At 42.6% G+C, this 23,630-nt stretch overlaps 1 protein-coding gene across 3 annotated transcripts in view; it reads left to right on the top strand.

Moving 5' to 3' along the window:
• The window catches only part of LOC110496680 (trichorhinophalangeal syndrome I), a 227,635-nt gene that overhangs the window by 52,859 nt on the left and 151,146 nt on the right, over positions 1–23,630 (top strand). For all 3 annotated transcript variants that reach the window (XM_036953490.1, XM_036953491.1, XM_036953489.1), the window contains exons 3-4: positions 8,867–9,951; positions 16,878–18,115. In XM_036953490.1, coding sequence (XP_036809385.1) covers positions 8,867–9,951; positions 16,878–18,115 — 2,323 coding nt within the window. The remainder of the gene's footprint in view (positions 1–8,866; positions 9,952–16,877; positions 18,116–23,630) is intronic.

The following is a 23,630-nucleotide window of genomic DNA, read 5'->3' as shown; positions in this document are numbered from 1 at the left end:
CCTCCAAACACGACGAGTTGAGTTTTTACCAAAAAGTTATATTTTGGTTTAATCTGACCATATGACATTCTCCCAATCTTCTTCTGGATCATCCAGATGATCTCTAGCAAACTTCAGACGGGCCTGGACATGTACTGGCTTAAGCAGGGGGACACATCTGGCACTGGGAGATTATCAGTGGTCTTGTATGTCTTCCATTTCCTACTAATTGTTCCCACAGTTGATTTCTTCAAACCAAGCTGCTTACCTATTGCAGATTCAGTCTTCCCAGCCTGGTGCAAGTCTACAATTTTGTTTCTGGTGTCCTTTGACAGCTCTTTGGTCTTGGCCATAGTGGAGTTTGGAGTGTGACTGTTTGAGGTTGTGGACAGGTGTCTTTTATACTGATAACAAGTTCAAACAGGTGCCATTAATACAGGTAACGAGTGGAGGACAGAGGAGCCTCTTAACGAAGAAGTTACAGGTCTGTGAGAGCCAGAAATCTTGCTTGTCTGTAGGAGACCAAATACTTATTTTCCACCATAATTTGCAAATAAATTCATAAAAAATCCTACAATGTGATTTTCTGGATTATTTTTCTCATTTTGTCTGTCATAGTTGAAGTGTAGCTATGATGAAAATTACAAGCCTCTCATCTTTTTAAGTGGGAGAACTTGCACAATTGGTGGCTGACTAAATACTTTTTTGCCCCACTGTATGCTGTTAACGTAAAAACATCACAGAGGCCTGAAATGCCTTGAAGCTAATGTTGAACACCTGGCCCAGGCTTCGCTAACTAAAACACTATGAACATTGAGCCAGAAGATGGAGAGAGAGGGAGAGAGAGGGACTGGGTCCCCCAACATAAATTTGCTGCCACACTAAATAGTTCATCAGGGGAAGGAAGGGAGAGGAGAGGAGCCGGGCATCTGTGTCCTAAGGAGAACCCATCAAGGCTTCTCCTACAGAGGAGAGAAAGATAGAGAGAGAGAGAGAGAGAGAGAGAGAGAGAGAGAGAGAGAGGTAATGAAACAGGACGTCCTATTTTGACATTTAAGATTACATATTTTGTTATGGTTTTGCCTCGTTACAAATGGGAAACGTGTTAACATTGCCAAAGCAATGTTTGGTGTGTGTCACTTTGGTGTATATCACTGTGGTGTGTATCACTGTGGTGTGTATCACTGTGGTGTGTGTCACTGTGGTGTGTATCACTGTGGTGTATATCACTGTGGTGTGTGTCACTGTGGTGGGCCTCTTTCTGAGGTGTATCAATCAAACAAATGTATTTATAAAGCCCTTCTTACATCAGCTGATGTTACAAAGTGCTGTACAGAAACCCAGCCTAAAACCCCAAACAGCAATGCAGGTATTGAAGCACGGTGGCTAGGAAAAACTACTTAGAAAGGCCAGAACCTAGGAAGAAACCTAGAGAGGAACCAGGCTCTGAGGGGTGGTCAGTCCTCTTCTGGCTGTACCGGGTAGAGAGGAACCAGGCTCTGAGGGGTGGCCAGTCCTCTTCTGGCTGTACCGGGTAGAGAGGAACCAGGCTCTGAGGGGTGGCCAGTCCTCTTCTGGCTGTACCGGGTAGAGAGGAACCAGGCTCTGAGGGGTGGCCAGTCCTCTTCTGGCTGTACCGGGTAGAGAGGAACCAGGCTCTGAGGGGTGGTCAGTCCTCTTCTGGCTGTACCGGGTAGAGAGGAACCAGGCTCTGAGGGGTGGCCAGTGCTCTTCTGGCTGTACCGGGTAGAGAGGAACCAGGCTCTGAGGGGTGGCCAGTCCTCTTCTGGCTGTACCGGGTAGAGAGGAACCAGGCTCTGAGGGGTGGCCAGTGCTCTTCTGTGCCGCGTGGAGATGTAGTAGGAGATGAAGCGTCTCTCTCTTGCCGCTTTGCCGCTCGCAGCTCTGTCACTAGGCATGTTATTGATTATAGCCCAGCGGGCCGCGGAAAACTACTTTTGATGCATCTGAAATGGCAGGTGTGAAATGTTTTTTTCCCACACAAAGCATTTTACCATACAATTACATTTTACCGAACAATTCAATTTTACTATACATTTCAATTTTACCATACAATTCAATTTTACCATACATTTCAATTTTACCATACAATTCAATTTTACCATACAATTCAATTTTACTATACAATTCAATTTTACCATGCAATTCAATTTTACCATACAATTCAATTTTACCATACAATTCAATTTTACTATACAATTCAATTTTACCATACAATTCAATTTTACTATACAATTCAATTTTACCATGCAATTCAATTTTACCATACAATTCAATTTTACCATACAATTCAATTTTACCATACAATTCAATTTTACCATACAATTCAATTTTACCATACAATTCAATTTTACCATACATTTCAATTTTGCCATACATTTCAATTTTACCGAACAATGCGAAATAAGATGATCTTCATTGGCTTCTGTGACGATATTGTCATGCAAAATGATCAAATCATATCAAATTGTATTTGTCACATGCGCCGAATACAACAGGTGTAGTAGACCTTACAGTGAAATGCTGAATACAACAGGTGTAGTAGACCTTACAGGGAAATGCTGAATACAACAGGTGTAGTAGACCTTACAGTGAAATGCCGAATACAACAGGTGTAGTAGACCTTACAGTGAAATGCTGAATACAACAGGTGTAGTAGACCTTACAGGGAAATGCTGAATACAACAGGTGTAGTAGACCTTACAGGGAAATGCTGAATACAACAGGTGTAGTAGACCTTACAGTGAAATGCTGAATACAACAGGTGTAGTAGACCTTACAGTGAAATGCTGAATACAACAGGTGTAGTAGACCTTACAGTGAAATGCTGAATACAACAGGTGTAGTAGACCTTACAGTGAAATGCTGAATACAACAGGTGTAGTAGACCTTACAGTGAAATGCTGAATACAACAGGTGTAGTAGACCTTACAGTGAAATGCTGAATACAACAGGTGTAGTAGACCTTACAGTGAAATGCTGAATACAACAGGTGTAGTAGACCTTACAGTGAAATGCTGAATACAACAGGTGTAGTAGACCTTACAGTGAAATGCTGAATACAACAGGTGTAGTAGACCTTACAGTGAAATGCTGAATACAACAGGTGTAGGTAGACCTTACAGTGAAATGCTGAATACAACAGGTGTAGTAGACCTCACAGTGAAATGCTGAATACAACAGGTGTAGGTAGACCTTACAGTGAAATGCTGAATACAACAGGTGTAGGTAGACCTTACAGTGAAATGCTGAATACAACAGGTGTAGTAGACCTTACAGTGAAATGCTGAATACAACAGGTGTAGTAGACCTTACAGTGAAATGCTGAATACAACAGGTGTAGTAGACCTTACAGTGAAATGCTGAATACAACAGGTGTAGTAGACCTCACAGTGAAATGCTGAATACAACAGGTGTAGTAGACCTTACAGTGAAATTCTGAATACAACAGGTGTAGTAGACCTTACAGTGAAATGCTGAATACAACAGGTGTAGTAGACCTTACAGTGAAATGCTGAATACAACAGGTGTAGTAGACCTTACAGTGAAATGCTGAATACAACAGGTGTAGTAGACCTTACAGTGAAATGCTGAGTACAACAGGTGTAGTAGACCTTACAGTGAAATGCTGAATACAACAGGTGTAGTAGACCTTACAGTGAAATGCTGAATACAACAGGTGTAGTAGACCTTACAGTGAAATGCTGAGTACAACAGGTGTAGTAGACCTTACAGTGAAATGCTGAATACAACAGGTGTAGTAGACCTTACAGTGAAATGCTGAATACAACAGGTGTAGTAGACCTTACAGTGAAATGCTGAATACAACAGGTGTAGTAGACCTTACAGTGAAATGCTGAATACAACAGGTGTAGTAGACCTTACAGTGAAATGCTGAGTACAACAGGTGTAGGTAGACCTTACAGTGAAATGCTGAATACAACAAGTGTAGTAGACCTTAAATTGAAATGCTGAATACAACAGGTGTAGTAGACCTCACAGTGAAATGCTGAATACAACAGGTGTAGTAGACCTTACAGTGAAATGCTGAATACAACAGGTGTAGTAGACCTTACAGTGAAATGCTGAATACAACAGGTGTAGTAGACCTTACAGTGAAATGCTGAATACAACAGGTGTAGTAGACCTTAAATTGAAATGCTGAATACAACAGGTGTAGTAGACCTCACAGTGAAATGCTGAATACAACAGGTGTAGTAGACCTCACAGTGAAATGCTGAATACAACAGGTGTAGTAGACCTTACAGTGAAATGCTGAATACAACAGGTGTAGTAGACCTTACAGTGAAATGCCGAATACAACAGGTGTAGTAGACCTTACAGTGAAATGCTTACTTACAAGCTCGTAACCAAAAATGCTTTAAGAAGTTAAGAAATAAAAAGAATAAAAAGGGTTAAGCAAAAATGAGATAAGTAAAAAATAGAAAATAAAAGTAACAAATAATTAAACAGCAGCAGTAAAATAACAAGTGAGGGTATATACAAGTGACTGGGACGAGCTGCAACAAACACCTGGACAGTTTGATTCTCCATCTCTTCATTCAAAGACTCAATCATGGACACTCTTACTGACAGTTGTGGCGGCTGCTTTGCGTGACATATTGTTGTCTCTACCTTCTTGCCCTTTGTGCTTTTGTCTGTGCCCGATAATGTTTGTACCCTGTTTTGTGCTGCTACCACGTTGTGTTGCTGCCATGTTGTGTTGCTACCATGCTGTGTTGTCATGTTGTGTTGCTACCACGTTGTGTTGCTGCCACCACGTTGTGTTGCTGCCATGTTGTGTTGCTACCATGCTGTGTTGTCATGTTGTGTTGCTACCATGCTGTGTTGTCATGTTGTGTTGCTACCATGCTGTGTTGTCATGTGTTGCTGCCATGCTATGTTGTTGTCTTAGGTCTCTCTTTATGTAGTGCTGTGGTGTCTCTCTTGTCGTGATGTGTGTTTTGTCCTATATTTTTATTTAATGTATTTTTATTTTTAATCCCAGCCCCCGTCCCGCAGGAGGTCTTTTACCTTTTGGTAGGCCGTCATTGTAAGTAAGAATTTGTTCTTAACTGACTTGCCTAGTTAAATAAAGGTTAAATTAAAAACAAATATATATATACAGGGGGTACCGGTACAGGGTCAATGTGCGCGGGCACCGGTTAGTCGAGGTAATTGAGGTAATATGTACATGTGGGTAGAGTTTAAGTGACTAAGCATAGATAATCAACAGAGAGTAGCAGCAGCGTTAAAGGTGGGACTGGGTAGCCCTTTGATTAGCTGTTCAGGAGTCTTATGGCTTGGGGGGTTAGAAGCTGTTAAGAAGCCTTCTGGACCTCGACTTGGCGATCCGGTACCGCTTGCCATGCGGTAGCAGAGAGAACAGTCTATGACTTGGGTGGCTGGAGTCTTGGACAATTTTTAGGGCCTTCCTCTGACACTGCCTGATATAGAGGTCCTGGATGGCAGGCAGCTTAGCCCCAGTGATGTACTAGGCCGTAAGCACTATTCTCTGTAGTGCCTTGCGGTCGGAGGCCGAGCAGTTGCCGTACCAGGCAGTGATGCAACCAGTCAGGATGCTCTCGATGGTGCAGCTGTAAAACCTTTTGAGGATCTGAGGACCCATGCCAAATCTTTTCAGTCTCCTGAGGGGGAATATGCTTTGTCGTGCCCTCTTCACGATTGTCTTAGTGTGTTTGGACCATGATAGTTTGTTGGTGATATGGACAACAAGGAACTTGAAGCTCTCAACCTGCTCCACTACAACCTTGTCGATGAGAATGGGGGTGTGCTCGGTCCTCCTTTTCCTGTAGTGTAATTGTATTACATATCAGGGATAAAAAACATTTCTCTTTTATCAGTCGGGAGACATTTCATGCTAAATCACACTCCTCTGTTGAGGAACTTGAGCTGTGTATAGAACCACTAAAGCTCTTCTCTCACTGCTTCCTGGCAATATTACAAAAGAGCTAGACACAATGCTTCTGGGTAATGAACAGTGCTTTGGAAGATTATTTTGTCTGAGATGTGATTAAGGATGATATCAAATTTTTTGGAGGGTTTACATTGATCCGAAGTTTATTGACAGTAGAAATCCCGACGATTCTTCTGCTCCGTGTGGGGGTGGGATGAGAGGGACTATTGTGTTACCCTTAGTAGTCTGGTATTCTTCTGGACACAGATCAGCTGTCATTTTCCTTACTTTAACTATAGTGAAACATTGATTTGTTGTTGAATGACGATTCCATTATTTGCTTGAAGACCTTTTTCCCGCTCCCTGTTGAAGCCGGGCTGACATGGCGTCAGGTACACTCTCTTTCATGTGTAGTATTTTTGAGTTAGCCTTTGGGCAAATTTTCAGAGAGGTTAATGATTGCAAGCCATTTCGAGGGGTGTGATTCGATAATTAAGGCCATGAGAAAGTCATTCCAAACTCTGGGACAAATTTACACAATCCCCATAGTTTTCAGGCCAGTTTAATTTCAACTCTTGTAAGTGTTCGTTTTCGGGGTCAAAGTCTGTTGGTAGTGGATTGTAAGCCGTTTATTATAAGTATGTTTCTGCTCCAGAGAACAAGTTCAAAATAATATCCTTTTAAACACTAGGCCAATTATTCTGGTTTCATTGTTGATTAATCAAGTCAATTAGTTTATTTTGATGAATAACATGCTTTTGTGGTTGTAAATTCCAGTGGTGGCAGAGTGATGGTAGAGATCCAACAGTGACTTGGTAATGATTGAAACAGGGTAACTGGTGACATGTCTGTTGGATCTTGTTGCTTCACATTTTTCCTGCAGCTTTTATGAACTCTGGTTTAGTCATTGCCCCTTTACAAACATACTTTGCTTTATTTAATACTCATTTTTATTTACAACCTACAAAATGACTCTCCATATGTTTCACTGGAGAAGAAATGAGACTGGCATTATGAGAAATTCTAAGCACCCTGGATGGAGAGAATTGGGGTTTGAGTGAATTTAGACACACACACACACACACACACACACACACTGAAACAAACTGAAACAAACTGGAAATTGCTCTCATGCTGACCCCCTCCGTCCTACAAATTCATTTAATTCAGGTTGTACCGTAGCAAATCTGTCTTAATGGTTTGTTTTATTTAGTCCCCGTTCTCTGCTAGACATACCCATGGACAGTCATCCAACACTATGATCACTTTCTGCATTCCTCATATCTTAATGTTCCACTTCTTTAGCTGACACTTCACAAGCCTTATCATTAACTATAGGCACACAGCTTTTACTGATCAAAATGCCATCAACAACATTCAGCAACTGGTGTTGTTACTGGTTATAGATGGAGGAGTTCTGCATATGGACCAGAGCTGAATGGCCGCCATTGTTTTAAGTTGTACGAAAAAAAGACCATCTTTTTTTTGCTTTGTTGTATTTAGTGGAGGAACTCTTGAAAGTTTTTATGCGCTGATTGTAAGAGCGAGAGAGAGAGAGAGAGAACGAGAACGAGAGAGAGAGAGAGAGAGAGAAAGAGAGAGAGAGACAGAAAAAACTAAACTACCACTGTCTCCATCTTATTGGGTACAGACTTCAATTGATGTGGTTCTTGAATAGAGATCCAGTTCACGTAATCATTTTCCCACAGCCGTTGCATGCAGTTACATGGGGAGTCTATTCCTCTATGTTTAATATACCAATTCCTCTATGTTTAATATACCTATTCCTCTGTGTTTAATATACCTATTCCTCTTTGTTTAATATACCTATTCCTCTATGTTTAATATACCTATTCCTCTATGTTTAATATACCTATTCCTCTATGTTTAATATACCTATTCCTCTATGTTTAATATACCTATTCCTCTGTGTTTAATATACCTATTCCTCTATGTTTAATATACCTATTCCTCTATGTTTAATATACCTATTCCTCTATGTTTAATATACCTATTCCTCTATGTTTAATATACCTATTCCTCTATGTTTAATATACCTATTCCTCTATGTTTAATATACCTATTCCTCTATGTTTAATATACCTATTCCTCTTTGTTTAATATACCTATTCCTCTGTGTTTAATATACCTATTCCTCTATGTTTAATATACCTATTCCTCTATGTTTAATATACCTATTCCTCTATGTTTAATATACCTATTCCTCTGTGTTTAATATACCAATTCCTCTATGTTTAATATACCTATTCCTCTTTGTTTAATATACCTATTCCTCTATGTTTAATATACCTATTCCTCTATGTTTAATATACCTATTCCTCTATGTTTAATATACCTATTCCTCTATGTTTAATATACCTATTCCTCTATGTTTAATATACCTATTCCTCTATGTTTAATATACCTATTCCTCTATGTTTAATATACCTATTCCTCTATGTTTAATATACCTATTCCTCTGTGTTTAATATACCTATTCCTCTATGTTTAATATACCTATTCCTCTATGTTTAATATACCTATTCCTCTGTGTTTAATATACCTATTCCTCTATGTTTAATATACCTATTCCTCTATGTTTAATATACCTATTCCTCTTTGTTTAATATACCTATTCCTCTATGTTTAATATACCTATTCCTCTTTGTTTAATATACCTATTCCTCTATGTTTAATATACCTATTCCTCTATGTTTAATATACCTATTCCTCTATGTTTAATATACCTATTCCTCTATGTTTAATATACCTATTCCTCTATGTTTAATATACCTATTCCTCTATGTTTAATATACCTATTCCTCTATGTTTAATATACCTATTCCTCTATGTTTAATATACCAATTCCTCTATGTTTAATATACCTATTCCTCAAGGAAGTGTGACACTAAAACATTCTGTCTGTCTGTCTATGCTGCCTGCCTGCAGATATGGTGAGGAAAAAGAACCCCCCTTTGAGAAGCTTCGGCGGTGAGGAAGAAGGAGAAGGTGAGGCTCTGGCCGCGGAGGCCACCGGGCCAGATAGTGAGGACAGTGCCGGGAGCCGGGCCTCAGAGCCCAACGGTGCCGACGGGCTGCTGCCGGCCGAACTAGGTCGGGCCCACGTGCCAGTCCCAGACGAGCAGGAGGACTCCTCTTCCTCCCCGGGCTCCGTCTCAGGCTCCATCAAACGGGACGGAGGAGGGAGGGGCGGCGGAGGAGTGGGAACAGCGGCGACAGTAAACACCGACAGGCCTGTCTTTAATTATCCTAGCCACAAGAAGGGAGGAAATGTAGCGTCCTTCCCCTGCCACGAGGTGACAGACTCAGATCTGCCGGCGCTCCCATCCTGGGCCGGGCCCGACGAGGCTGTGTCTCTGTCTCCTCTCAGATCAGAACCAGATGACGTGGACGGGAGACAGGCACGCAGCTTGGCGGGGGAGCTGCTGCTGGGGAAGGTCGGGGAGAGAGGAGGGGGAGAAAGGGTGGGTGTCAGGGAGGGGTTGCTGCTGGCCGCCCGAGGGAGGGGTGTCATCGTCCAGGGCGTCACCAGTAACGGGGAGGACAATGACACCTCCTACAGCCCCACAGGGGGGACCTCAGTCCACCAGGATGGGGTGGAGGGCTCTGGATACCCCTTGCTACGCCCCCTCCACCCACATAGGGGGGCAGGCGAGGGGGCCGAGAACATCACGCCCAGCCCCCTGGGGGCCGAGACAGGGGTAGCCCCGCCCTGCTCTCCCAAACTGCAGGACTTCAAGTGCAACATCTGTGGGTACGGTTACTACGGGAACGACCCCACGGACCTGGTCAAGCACTATCGGAAGTACCATCTGGGCCTGCACAACCGCACACGGCAGGACGCGGAGCTGGACACTAAGATACTGGCCCTGCACAACATGGTGGGCTTCTCCTCACAGAGCCAACACGCCAAAGACACTACACGGCCCCCGTCCTACACCGCCCTGACCGGGGCGCCACAGGACTCTACAGGGTCACCACGCATGTTACTTAACGGCACCTATGACGTACAGGTAAATATGCTCTGCACCCGAAAAAAAGTTTGTTGGCATTCAACAGTGCGTTGGTTAGTGGGTGTCTGTTTGTCGTTCATAACTACCGAAACTCCAGGTACCAGAACCACCCATCAGTAGTACTGTATAACAGTACCCTACTAGATGCCCAGGCGTTGTATTGCATCAATCAACGGTTGCGTACAGAAACCCAGCCGTGTGCTGTACAGTGCTGTACAGAAACCCAGCCTAAAACCCCAAACAGCAGGCAATGCAGGTGTAGAAGCAGGATATGTTGATATGTTGTGAATAGCTTTCCAGGTGTTGTAAGATCTGGCATGCATCTGCAATGTAGTCTGCAGGAACTCAACCATTATCTGCATTGAAACCAAGGCCAGCCAGGGTTTGAGACTTGTCTCTTAGTGGGACACTTGTGTCATCAAAGTAACTGGACACCCATGGAGAGAGGACTCATGGGAAGTGTAGTCTTTTTTATCACTGTAATAAATACAGTTGAAGTCGGAAGTTTACATACACCTTAGCCAAGTACATTTAAACTCAGTTTTTCACAATTCCTGACATTTAATCTTAGTAACAATTCCCTGTTTTAGGTCAGTTAGGAACACCACTTTATTTGAAGAATGTGAAATGTCAGAATAACAGTAGAGAGAATGATTTATTTCAGCTTTTATTTCTGTCATCACATTCCCATTGGGTCAGAAGTTTACATACACTCAATTAGTATTTGGTAGCATTGCCTTTAAATGGTTTAACTTGGGTCAAACATTTCGGGTAGCCTTCCATAAGCTTCCCATAATAAGCTGGGGGAATTTTGGTCCATTCCTTCTGACAGAGCTGGTGTAACTGAGTCAGGTTTGTAGGCCTCCTTGCTCTCACATGCTTTTTCAGTTCTGCCCACAACTTCTCTATATGATTTGGGTAAGGGCTTTGTGATGGCCACTCAAATACCTTGACTTTGTTGTCCTTTAGCCATTTTGCTACAACTTTGGAAGTATGCTTGGGGTCGTTGTCCATTTGGAAGACCCATTTGCTACCAAGCTTTAACTTCCTGACTGATGTCTTGAGATGTTGCTTCAATATATCCACATAATAATCCTTCTTATGATGACATCTTAAGTGCACAAGTCCCTCCTGCAGCAAAGTACCCCCACAACATGATGCTGCCACCCCCGTGCTACACGGTTGGGATGGTGTTCTTCGGCTTGCAAGCCTCCCCCTTTTTTCTCCAAACATAACGATGGTCATTATGGCCAAACAGTTCTATTTTAGTTTCATCAGACCAGAGGACATTTCTCCAAAAAGTGAGATCTTTGTCCCCATGTGCAGTTGCAAACCGTAGTCTGGCTTTTTTTATGGCGCTTTTGGAGCAGTGGCTTCTACCTTGCTGAGCGGCCATTCAGGTTGTCGATATAGGACTCGTTTTACTGAGGATATTGATTGATTGTTTCCTCCAGCATCTTTACAAGGTCCTTTTTCGTACCAAAGTACATTCATCTCTAGGAGACAGAACGCGTCTCCTTCCTGAGCAGTATGAGCAGTATGATGGCTGCGTGGTCCCATGGTGTTTATACTTGCGTACTATTGTTTGTACAGATGAACGTGGTACCTTCAGGTGTTTGGAAATTTCTCCCAAGGATGAGCCAGACTTGTGGAGGTCTACAATTATTTTTCTGAGGTCTTGGCTGATTTCTTTTGATTTTCCCATGATGTCAAGCGAAGAGGCACTGAGTTTGAAGGTAGGCCTTCAAATGCATCCACAGGTACAACTCCAATTGACTCAAATTATATATATTAGCCTATCAGAAGCTTCTAAAGCCATGACATAATTTTCTGGAATTTTCCAAGCTGTTTAAAGGCACAGTCAACTTAGTGTATGCAATCTTCTGACCCACTGTAATTGTGATACAGTGAGTTATAAATGAAATAATCTGTCTGTAAACAATTGTTGAAAAAATTACTTGTGTCATGCACAAAGTAGATGTCCTCACCGACTTGACAAAACTATAGTTTGTTAACAAGAAATTTATGGAGTGGTTGAAAAACGAGTTTTAATGGCTCCAACCTAAGTGTATGTAAAGTTCCAACTTCAACTGTACATCGCAACCTGAACATTATATGGACTACACGTCCATAAAAATAACTACCCTCCATTTTGTAATAGCACGTTGTGGGCAATCTGAGCTAATGTTTTTTGACCTATAGAATAAATTGCTCTGTTACTCACTGTTTTTAGTAGAGCTTATTTGTGAAATGATGTGTACTTTTTAGCTAATTTAATATTTTAGTATTGACCAGACATGATTTATAAATATGGTTTTAGGTTTTAGGATGGATTATTCCTGTAACTATATGAGTTATTAAATTGATGATGCATAACCCTTCAAAATATAGCTACATCCATCCTATTTGTATTTGATAGTTATTTGTTGTTTTGAAAGCTTTTCTCATTATGTTTGTGTGTCATTTATTTTATTGGCCTACACAGGTTAATTTGTAAAGTGGCACAACCATTTAGCGATTTCCTTGTGTCCAGAAATAAAAGTTTATATTGTATTAAGGGAACGCCTGCCAAACATATATTGCACACATGGACCTTACAGTATGTGCACTGTTTTGGAGTCTTAAACATATGACCTAATAACCCCAAAAGAAAAGGGCCCTACGTGACTCAGAGCTATTACCATCGTTGAAATTATTTCTTAGCAGTCTTTGTCTCGCTATCCATTTCAATTGGATGTCTCCGGGTTCGAATATTGTCATTATATATATATATATATATATAAAAAAGGTAATACAATCATAAACACTGTTCTGTTTTCATCCCCTAGTGGGAATTTTCCATGCAGTAACAGCGAAGGCTGCTCATTTCTCATTACCCAATGAAAAGGGAGAAAAGATTGTAGGGAAGGGAGAGGTATCCAGTGAAAACAGGGAACTGGATTTATATTAAACGAGGGGTAATGAACAGATGTCAGAGCCATTTATCTGCACAGCTTTCACGGCATGCGGTTTCTCCCTCCACTTCAACAATGTCATGTTTACAATTCGAGTGGTGCATTTAACTCTAGTGTTCCTTGTAAATGAGGTGAGTTTGTCCCGGGGTCTGGGCCTCTTAATGCCATATCATACAGAAGCAGGGCCATTTGGCCTTTTAACCCACCACAGATTGTAATTAGGCTACCTCTAATGTTGTTTTCCTCCTTCAAATATTCAGACTGTCTCGGACTAAGTGGGCTGATGTGTTGGTATGGCTGTCACCTTTTCTCTCTCTAATGGTCACGTCATGTTTGTGTGTGAGTTGGCATGTGTGTGTGTGTGTGTGTGTGTGTGTGTGTGTGTGTGTGTGTGTGCGTGTGTGCGTCCGTGCGTGCGTGTGTGCGTGCGTGTGTTGTGTGTGTGAGAAGGGAGTGTTTGTGTGTGAGTTGGCATGTGTGTGTGTGTGAGAAGGGAGTGTTTGTGTGTGAGTTGGCATGTGTGTGTGTGTGCGTGCGTGCGTGCGTGCGTGTGTGTGTGCGTGTGTTGTGTTGTGTTGTGTTGTGTGTGTGTGTGTGTGTGTGTGTGTCTGTGAGAAGAAAATCCCGGTGAATACCTGACCAGACAGACTTTTTGCATATTGCTATTGTTTTGGGATGTGTACCATTCCACACCCAAGTTAACGTTATGGGTGAACGTTTATTTTTAGCCTACTGCACATGTCCACAAAGGTACACTCTGAGCGAGCCTGCGGATATCACTTTATCATTTTTAAATATGATATTATAATCTTGTGATGCTGCTCTGGTCTAATGACACTTTGCAGTCTCTGGTCTCTGGAGACATTGGAAAGGCACTGTAAGACTTTTCCCCACTGATCTCCGAGTAGATCAGTGGGGAATTCGAGTGGTGGGGAATTCGAGTGGTGGGGAATTCTGCATTCAGAAGACAGAGAAGAACAGACTTCATGGGACTGCAGTAGTACTGCATAGGACTGTAGTAGTACTTCATAGGACTGTAGTAGTACTTCATAGAACTGTAGTAGTACTTCATAGTACTGTTTCAAGATTGCAACAAACAAAGTACAGTCATTTATGACAATCCCATTAGTAACACAAGCTCCATTTTTACAATCCACAAACTGTGTTAAAATACTAAATGTTTTATACATCTATATTTCATTCCATCATAGACATCTTCTGGTATTTCATTGTATTTATTTTATTGCTAATATTTCAGAGGACATTTGGCTTGACTGAGTAGGCCAGTCATATAATACATGGTCTATGTAGCTAATCTCTTCAGGCAGGCTTAGGAGCGACCCGCTCTGTTTCAGTCATTTTGTTTTGATTTGTTTTACTTAACCTTCATTTAACTAGGCAAGTCAGTTAAGAACACATTTTGATTTGCCCAAAGGCAAAAGGCCTTCTGTGGGGACGGGGGCTGGGATTAAAAGTCATTTCTCATCTTCTAGAAAATGACACCAGGTTGCTTTAACCACACACCAGGATCAAGTCCTCCCTCTTACACGCACTGGATAACCTTCCCATTATAGAACGTCTCTGGCTCCGGGATATTTCACACAGCAACAGTTATGTTTACGATTTGAGCCATTTGTTGGAGACTTGGAGGTCAAGGTGCGTAGGTTGTTGAAATTCAGGGAACATGTTCGATTGCAAGGTTGGTTTGGTTTTGTTGCGCTTACCAGACAACAACCTTGACTGCTGGATCCCTGCCAGGCACTCTCGGTGTTCACGCTTGCACAAGCATCGAAAATACTTGTAAATAGAGATTGGATTTGTTGCGTATCATTAGGAAACAGGTGTTTCTTTAGTAGTATTCTGATATAAACCCCTTCGTTCTATCACACTGCTTCTGGTTGGCTGCATTGTCAACTTGATCATCAAAACGATCTCAAGTTTGCCATTTCTCTTCTTTAATAACACGAGGGAATTCATATTTGATCATGTCTAATAGACATTGTTATACAGCACGTCTTACCATATAAAGCAGCTGCTCTTACTCCAGGTGTTCTAGTATGATCTATCAGCTGCTCTTACTCCAGGTGTTCTAGTATGATCTATCAGCTGCTCTTACTCCAGGTGTTCTAGTATGATCTACCAGCTGCTCTTACTCCAGGTGTTCTAGTATGATCTACCAGCTGCTCTTACTCCAGGTGTTCTAGTATGATCTACCAGCTGCTCTTACTCCAGGTGTTCTAGTATGATCTACCAGCTGCTCTTACTCCAGGTGTTCTAGTTTGATCTATGAGCTGCTCTTACTCCAGGTGTTCTAGTATGATCTACCAGCTGCTCTTACTCCAGGTGTTCTAGTATGATCTACCAGCTGCTCTTACTCCAGGTGTTCTAGTATGATCTACCAGCTGCTCTTACTCCAGGTGTTCTAGTATGATCTACCAGCTGCTCTTACTCCAGGTGTTCTAGTCTGATCTACCAGCTGCTCTTACTCCAGGTGTTCTAGTTTGATCTATGAGCTGCTCTTACTCCAGGTGTTCTAGTATGATCTACCAGCTGCTCTTACTCCAGGTGTTCTAGTATGATCTACCAGCTGCTCTTACTCCAGGTGTTCTAGTATGATCTATCAGCTGCTCTTACTCCAGGTGTTCTAGTTTGATCTATGAGCTGCTCTTACTCCAGGTGTTCTAGTATGATCTACCAGCTGCTCTTACTCCAGGTGTTCTAGTATGATCTACCAGCTGCTCTTACTCCAGGTGTTCTAGTCTGATCTACCAGCTGCTCTTACTCCAGGTGTTCTAGTCTGATCTACCAGCTGCTCTTACTCCAGGTGTTCTAGTCTGATCTACCAGCTGCTCTTACTCCAGGTGTTCTAGTCTGATCTACCAGCTGCTCTTACCCCAGGTGTTCTAGTCTGATCTACCAGCTGCTCTTACCCCAGGTGTTCTAGTTTGATCTATCAGCTGCTCTTACTCCAGGTGTTCTAGTATGATCTATCAGCTGCTCTTACTCCAGGTGTTCTAGTTTGATCTATCAGCTGCTCTTACTCCAGGTGTTCTAGTATTATCTATCAGCTGCTCTTTCCCCAGGTGTTCTTGTTTGAGATATCAGCTGCTCTTATCCAAGGTGTTCTAGTTTGATCTATCAGCTGCTCTTATCCCAGGTGTTCTAGTATGAACTATCAGCTGCTCTTATCCCAGGTGTTCTAGTATGATCTATCAGCTGCTCTTATCCCAGGTGTTCTAGATTGTTCTATCAGCTGTTCTTACCCTAGGTGTTCTAGATTGTTCGATCAGCTGTTCTTACGCTAGGTGTTCTAGATTGTTCTATCAGCTGCTCTTACCCTACGTGTTCTAGTTTGATCTATCAGCTGCTCTTACCCTAGGTGTTCTAGTTTGATCTATCAGCTGCTCTTACCCTAGGTGTTCTAGTTTGATCCCTAACATCACCTTATCTGCTCAATTCAATTCATCCAAAAAAACATTCTAAACGGAGCTATACCTCTCTGTAGACATAGATAATAGATTATTTCGATCATACGCTTTTATCTTCCTTCCTGGTATCATGGCTTTTTCGTGTAGCTTATTTTCTGGGTATGTGATGTCATTTGTTTTGTTTTTTCAGTGCCTGTGTGACTGACTCACACGTCTCTGTTTATATTCAAATATATATATATATATATATATATATATATATATATATATATATATATATATTTGCACACAAGAAAAAATTGAAAACAATATGATCAGAATTAAAAGACAAATGAAAATTGCGTGAAGCTCTTCCAAATATTTATTACAAAAAATAAAGAGTAGATTATTTATTTTATTTTTACAGATTGTTACGAATAAGAGATGACAAATAACACAAAGGAAAACATAAGATAAAATAAATCAGGGGAAGAAAGTAAATCAATTCAAGTGAAATGCATAATCAACATGAGTTACAGAAGTTTCTTTCCTCATTGTGCTCCAGGTGACGCTGGGAGATACCTTCATCGGCATCGGGAGGAAGACTCCGGACTGTCAGGGAAACACCAAGTACTTCCGCTGCAAGTTCTGTAACTTCACCTACATGGGAAGCTCCTCAGTGGAGCTGGAGCAACACTTCCTGTCTGCCCACCCCAACAAGATGAAGTCCCAGCCCCCGCCGCTGCCGAACGACGACAAGCCCTCGGAAGGGAAGGGGAACTATGTGACACGGGGTGGTGGCGTGGAGGGGGCGGAACCGGGAAAGTGGGAGAACCGGGTGGCGGTCCGTGCGGAGGACGACTCGGTGGCTGGCTACTCCGTCCCCATCCACGCCACAGACTCGCCGGGCTGGACGGGGGCCGACGGCGGGGCCACAGACTCACCTGGCTGGACGGGGGCCGACGCCAGGGCCACAGACTCACTTGGCTGGACGGGGGCCGACGGCAGGGCCACAGACTCACCTGGCTGGACGGGGGCCGACGGCGGCGCCACAGTGATGGCCTATTACTGGTGTAAGTACTGCAACTTCAGCTGTGAGTCGCCCAGCTCACATCGCCTCCTGGAGCATTATGAGAGGAGACACAGACAACCTGAGGGAGGAAGAGGGGGGACCAGGGAGGGCAGCCCAGCCAAGAGGGAGCGAAGGAGCAGCAAATCCAGGGACGGAGAGAGAGACCCCCACAGCCGGAGGAAAGACAAGACAGGAACGAGTGACTCGATGGGCGCAACGGACCCGGAGACGGTGGTGACCAGCTACAACTGCCAGTTCTGTGACTTCCGCTACTCCATGAACCACGGGCCTGAGGTTATTGTGGTGGCGCCTCTGCTCCGCCACTACCAGCAGGCCCACAGCATCCACAAATGCACCATCAAGCACTGCCCGTTCTGCCCGCGTGGCCTCTGCAGCCCTGAGAAGCACCTGGGGGAGATCTCCTTCCCATTTGCTTGCAGGAAGAGCGCATGCTCCCACTGCGTCGTCCTTTTCCTCCAGCTGTCCCCCCAGGGTAGCTCCCCAACTCCCAGGCCCAGCGTCACCCACCTGTGTGACCAGTGTCCCTACGCCACCAGCGACATCGACCTGCTTCTGTTGCACTACGACAGTGCCCATGCCACCCACGGCGTGCTGGAGGTCAAGCCCGAGCAGGAGGGAGCTGAGACGGGGAGGTACCCTCACGGGGAGCACTCATGCACCAAGTGCCATTTCATCACAGATGTGGAGGAGGAGATCTTCCGTCACTACAGGTGAGTAGTGGGGAGTTGAGTTGAGTTGGAGTTAGAATGTTATTAGAAAGACTAAATATAATACAGTGCCTTGCGAAAGTATTCGGCCCCCTTGAACTTTGCGACCTTTTGCCACATTTCAGGCTTCAAACATAAAGATATAAAACTGTATTTTTTTGTGAAGAATCAACAACAAGTGGGACACAATCATGAAGTGTAACAACATTTATTGGATATTTCAAACTTTTTTAACAAATCAAAAACTGAAAAATTGGGCGTGCAAAATTATTCAGCCCCTTTACTTTCAGTGCAGCAAACTCTCCAGAAGTTCAGTGAGGATCTCTGAATGATCCAATGTTGACCTAAATGACTAATGATGATAAATACAATCCACCTGTGTGTAATCAAGTCTCCGTATAAATGCACCTGCACTGTGATAGTCTCAGAGGTCCGTTAAAAGCGCAGAGAGCATTATGAAGAACAAGGAACACACCAGGCAGGTCCGAGATACTGTTGTGAAGAAGTTTAAAGCCGGATTTGGATACAAAAAGATTTCCCAAGCTTTAAACATCCCAAGGAGCACTGTGCAAGCGATAATATTGAAATGGAAGGACTATCAGACCACTGCAAATCTACCAAGATCTGGCCGTCCCTCTAAACTTTCAGCTCATACAAGGAGAAGACTGATCAGAGATGCAGCCAAGAGGCCCATGATAACTCTGGATGAACTGCAGAGATCTACAGCTGAGGTGGGAGACTCTGTCCATAGGACAACAATCAGTCGTATATTGCACAAATCTGGCCTTTATGGAAGAGTGGCAAGAAGAAAGCCATTTCTTAAAGGTATCCATAAAAAGTGTCGTTTAAAGTTTGCCACAAGCCACCTGGAAGACACACCAAACATGTGGAAGAAGGTGCTCTGGTCAGATGAAACCAAAATTGAACTTTTTGGCAACAATGCAAAATGTTATGTTTGGCGTAAAAGCAACACAGCTCATCACCCTGAACACACCATCCCCACTGTCAAACATGGTGGTGGCAGCATCATGGTTTGGGCCTGCTTTTCTTCAGCAGGGACAGGGAAGATGGTTAAAATTGATGGGAAGATGGATGGAGCCAAATACAGGACCATTCTGGAAGAAAACCTGATGGAGTCTGCAAAAGACCTGAGACTGGGACGGAGATTTGTCTTCCAACAAGACAATGATCCAAAATATAAAGCAAAATCTACAATGGAATGGTTCAAAAATAAACATATCCAGGTGTTAGAATGGCCAAGTCAAAGTCCAGACCTGAATCCAATCGAGAATCTGTGGAAAGAACTGAAAACTGCTGTTCACAAATGCTCTCCATCCAACCTCACTGAGCTCGAGCTGTTTTGCAAGGAGGAATGGGAAAAAATTTCAGTCTCTCGATGTGCAAAACTGATAGAGACATACCCCAAGCGACTTACAGCTGTAATCGCAGCAAAAGGTGGTGCTACAAAGTATTAACTTAAGGGGGCTGAATAATTTTGCACGCCCAATTTTTCAGTTTTTGATTTGTTTAAAAAGTTTGAAATATCCAATAAATGTCGTTCCACTTCATGATTGTGTCCCACTTGTTGTTGATTCTTCACAAAAAAATACAGTTTTATATCTTTATGTTTGAAGCCTGAAATGTGGCAAAAGGTCGCAAAGTTCAAGGGGGCCGAATACTTTCGCAAGGCACTGTACATGTGCAGAATTCTTGGAACTCATTGGAACTCCTTGGAACTGCTTGGAACTCCTTGGAACTCATTGGAACTACTTGGAACTACTTGGAACTACTTAGTACTCTTTGGAAGTCCTTGGATCTCCTTGGAACTCCTTGGAACTCCTTGGAACTACTTAGTACTCCTTGGAACTACTTAGTACTCCTTGGAACTCCTTGGAACTCCTTGGAACTCAATAGAACTTCTAGGAACTCATTGTGATGTCCCATTTTACTCAATGCTCTCTTGCTGCTCACATGTTGTAGTTACTCGACCGGTCGAGTACTTAAAGGTTTGGAAAAATACATTCTTTAGGACCGTTCTTCTTATCTTCTTAACCATAGAACATACAGTAAACACACCATGTTGACATATGTATACATTGGTATGGTGCTCGATATAATGAATATGAGGTTGACAAGTGGTCAATGGACTTTTAATGTTTGGTTCAGCTTCCTATTGAAAACCTGATTATCATTGGTAATAATGTTAGTTTAGTATGGTATCATGCACCATGGCTCAGTGCTAGGATCCAGCTAGTGTAAGCATTGTTGACATTGTTCTTAGTTCAATTTAGGGTTATGAGATTATCTGTTTTTGTGACGTTGAATAAGTAAATCCAGTTTTGCTCATAATGAACAACAGACTTGCAGTCACACACAGTACATGCAGTTAATCAACTTAAGGGAATCAATAGTGAAATGTTAAAAGTCAGGTAATTCTGTCACCCCTTTGTGGGTTTTGATTTAGTCTTACCTTTGGCAGGTGTGGATCCGTGTGTTTTTGTGAGTGTGTGTTTGTGTGTGTGTACGCATGTGTCTATGCATGCGTGCATGTCTGCTTGTGTGCGTGTGTGTTTGTCTGAGGACAACTGCCACTGAAATCAGGAATTGCACTCTATTGCAATCTGTAATACCTCCACATAAGATATCAATTACATTAAACCAATTACATTCTGTTTCAGCTCAGCCGCCTGTTTAGATTCGGCTGTTTTGGAATGTATTGATAGAAGTGAGTCTTGTGCAGTGGCTTGATCCATATGTCCACTTGAAGCCTTGACAGATACAGAGCGCAGAGAAATCAATAGGTGGGTTTAAATGCAACAAACTGTGTCTTCTCGGGATATATTAGATGATTCTACGCTGAGTCAAGGGAAACATATTTATACTGAGTTAGCCAGCAGGTCAGGAGAAACATATTGATACTGAGTTAGCCAGCGGGTCAGGAGAAACATATTGATACTGAGTTAGCCAGCAGGTCAGGGGATACATATTTATACTGAGTTAGCCAGCAGGTCAGGAGAAACATATTTATACTGAGTTAGCCAGCAGGTCAGGAGAAACATATTGATACTGAGTTAGCCAGCAGGTCAGGAGAAACATATTGATACTGAGTTAGCCAGCAGGTCAGGGGATACATATTTATACTGAGTTAGCCAGCAGGTCAGGAGAAACATATTTATACTGAGTTAGCCAGTAGGTCAGGAGAAACATATTTATACTGAGTTAGCCAGCAGGTCAGGAGATACATATTTATACTGAGTTAGCCAGCAGGTCAGGGGAAACATATTTATACTGAGTTAGCCAGCAGGTCAGGAGAAACATATTTATACTGAGTTAGCCAGCAGGTCAGGGGAAACATATTTATACTGAGTTAGCCAGCGGGTCAGGAGAAACATATTTATACTGAGTTAGCCAGCAGGTCAGTAGAAACATATTTATACTGAGTTAGCCAGCAGGTCAGGAGAAACATATCGCAGAGCGCCTCTTCAACCTCAGGAGGCTGAAGAAATTCGGCTTGTCACCAAAAGCACTCACAAACTTCTACAGATGCACAATCGAGAGCATCCTGGCGGGCTGTATCACCGCCTGGTATGGCAACTGCACCGCCCTCAACCGTAAGGCTATCCAGAGGGTAGTGAGGTCTGCACAACGCATCACCGGGGGCAAACTACCTGCCCTCCAGGACACCTACACCACCCGATGTCACAGGAAGGCCATAAAGATCATCAAGGACATCAACCACCCGAGCCACTGCCTGTTCACCCCGCTATCATCCAGAAGGCGAGGTCAGTACAGGTGCATCAAAGCTGGGACCGAGAGACTGAAAAACAGCTTCTATCTCAAGGCCATCAGACTGTTAAACAGCCACCACTAACACTGAGTGGCTGCTGCCAACACACTGACACTGACTCAACTCCAGCCACTTTAATAATGGGAATTGATGGGAAATGACGTAAATATATCACTAGCCACTTTAAACAATGCTACCTTATATAAATGTTACTTACCCTACATTATTCATCTCATATGCATACGTATATACTGTACTCTATATCATCGACTGTATCCTTATGTAATACATGTATCACTAGCCACTTTATACTATACTATGCCACTTTGTTTACATACTCATCTCATTTGTACATACTGTACTCGATACCATCTACTGTATCTTGCCTATGCTGCTCTGTACCATCACTCATTCATATATCCTTATGTACATATTCTTTATCCCCTTACACTGTGTACAAGACAGTAGTTTTGGAATTGTTAGTTAGATTACTTGTTATTACTGCATTGTCGGAACTAGAAGCACAAGCATTTCGCTACACTCGCACTAACATCTGCTAACCATGTGTATGTGACAAATAAAATTTGATTTGATTTGATTTGATTTGACATATTTATACTGAGTTAGCCAGCGGGTCAGGAGAAACATATTTATACTGAGTTAGCCAGCAGGTCAGGAGAAACATATTCATACTGAGTTAGCCAGCGGGTCAGGAGAAACATATTTATACTGAGTTAGCCAGCAGGTCAGGAGAAACATATTTATACTGAGTTAGCCAGCAGGTCAGGAGAAACATATTTATACTGAGTTAGCCAGCAGGTCAGGAGAAACATATTTATACTGAGTTAGCCAGCAGGTCAGGAGAAACATATTTATACTGAGTTAGCCAGCAGGTCAGGAGAAACATATTTATACTGAGTTAGCCAGCAGGTCAGGAGAAACATATTTATACTGAGTTAGCCAGCAGGTCAGGAGAAACATATTTATACTGAGTTAGCCAGCAGGTCAGGAGAAACATATTTATACTGAGTTAGCCAGCAGGTCAGGAGAAACATATTCATACTGAGTTAGCCAGCAGGTCAGGAGAAACATATTTATACTGAGTTAGCCAGCAGGTCAGGAGAAACATATTTATACTGAGTTAGCCAGCAGGTCAGGGGAAACATATTTATACTGAGTTAGCCAGCGGGTCAGGAGAAACATATTTATACTGAGGTAGCCAGCAGGTCAGGAGAAACATATTTATACTGAGTTAGCCAGCAGGTCAGGAGAAACATATTGATACTGAGTTAGCCAGCAGGTCAGGAGAAACATATTTATACTGAGTTAGCCAGCAGGTCAGGAGAAACATATTTATACTGAGTTAGCCAGCAGGTCAGGGGATACATATTTATACTGAGTTAGCCAGCAGGTCAGGAGAAACATATTTATACTGAGTTAGCCAGCAGGTCAGGAGAAACATATTTATACTGAGTTAGCCAGCAGGTCAGGAGAAACATATTTATACTGAGTTAGCCAGCAGGTCAGGAGAAACATATTTATACTGAGTTAGCCAGCAGGTCAGGAGAAACATATTTATACTGAGTTAGCCAGCAGGTCAGGAGAAACATATTTATACTGAGTTAGCCAGCAGGTCAGGAGAAACATATTTATACTGAGTTAGCCAGCAGGTCAGGAGAAACATATTTATACTGAGTTAGCCAGCAGGTCAGGAGAAACATATTTATACTG

The sequence above is a fragment of the Oncorhynchus mykiss genome, chromosome 18 (genome assembly GCF_013265735.2).
Source record: "Oncorhynchus mykiss isolate Arlee chromosome 18, USDA_OmykA_1.1, whole genome shotgun sequence".
Classification (NCBI taxonomy): Eukaryota; Metazoa; Chordata; class Actinopteri; order Salmoniformes; family Salmonidae; genus Oncorhynchus; species Oncorhynchus mykiss.
Note: the sequence above shows the minus strand (reverse complement) of the source record. Positions and strands in the feature narration are given on the sequence as shown.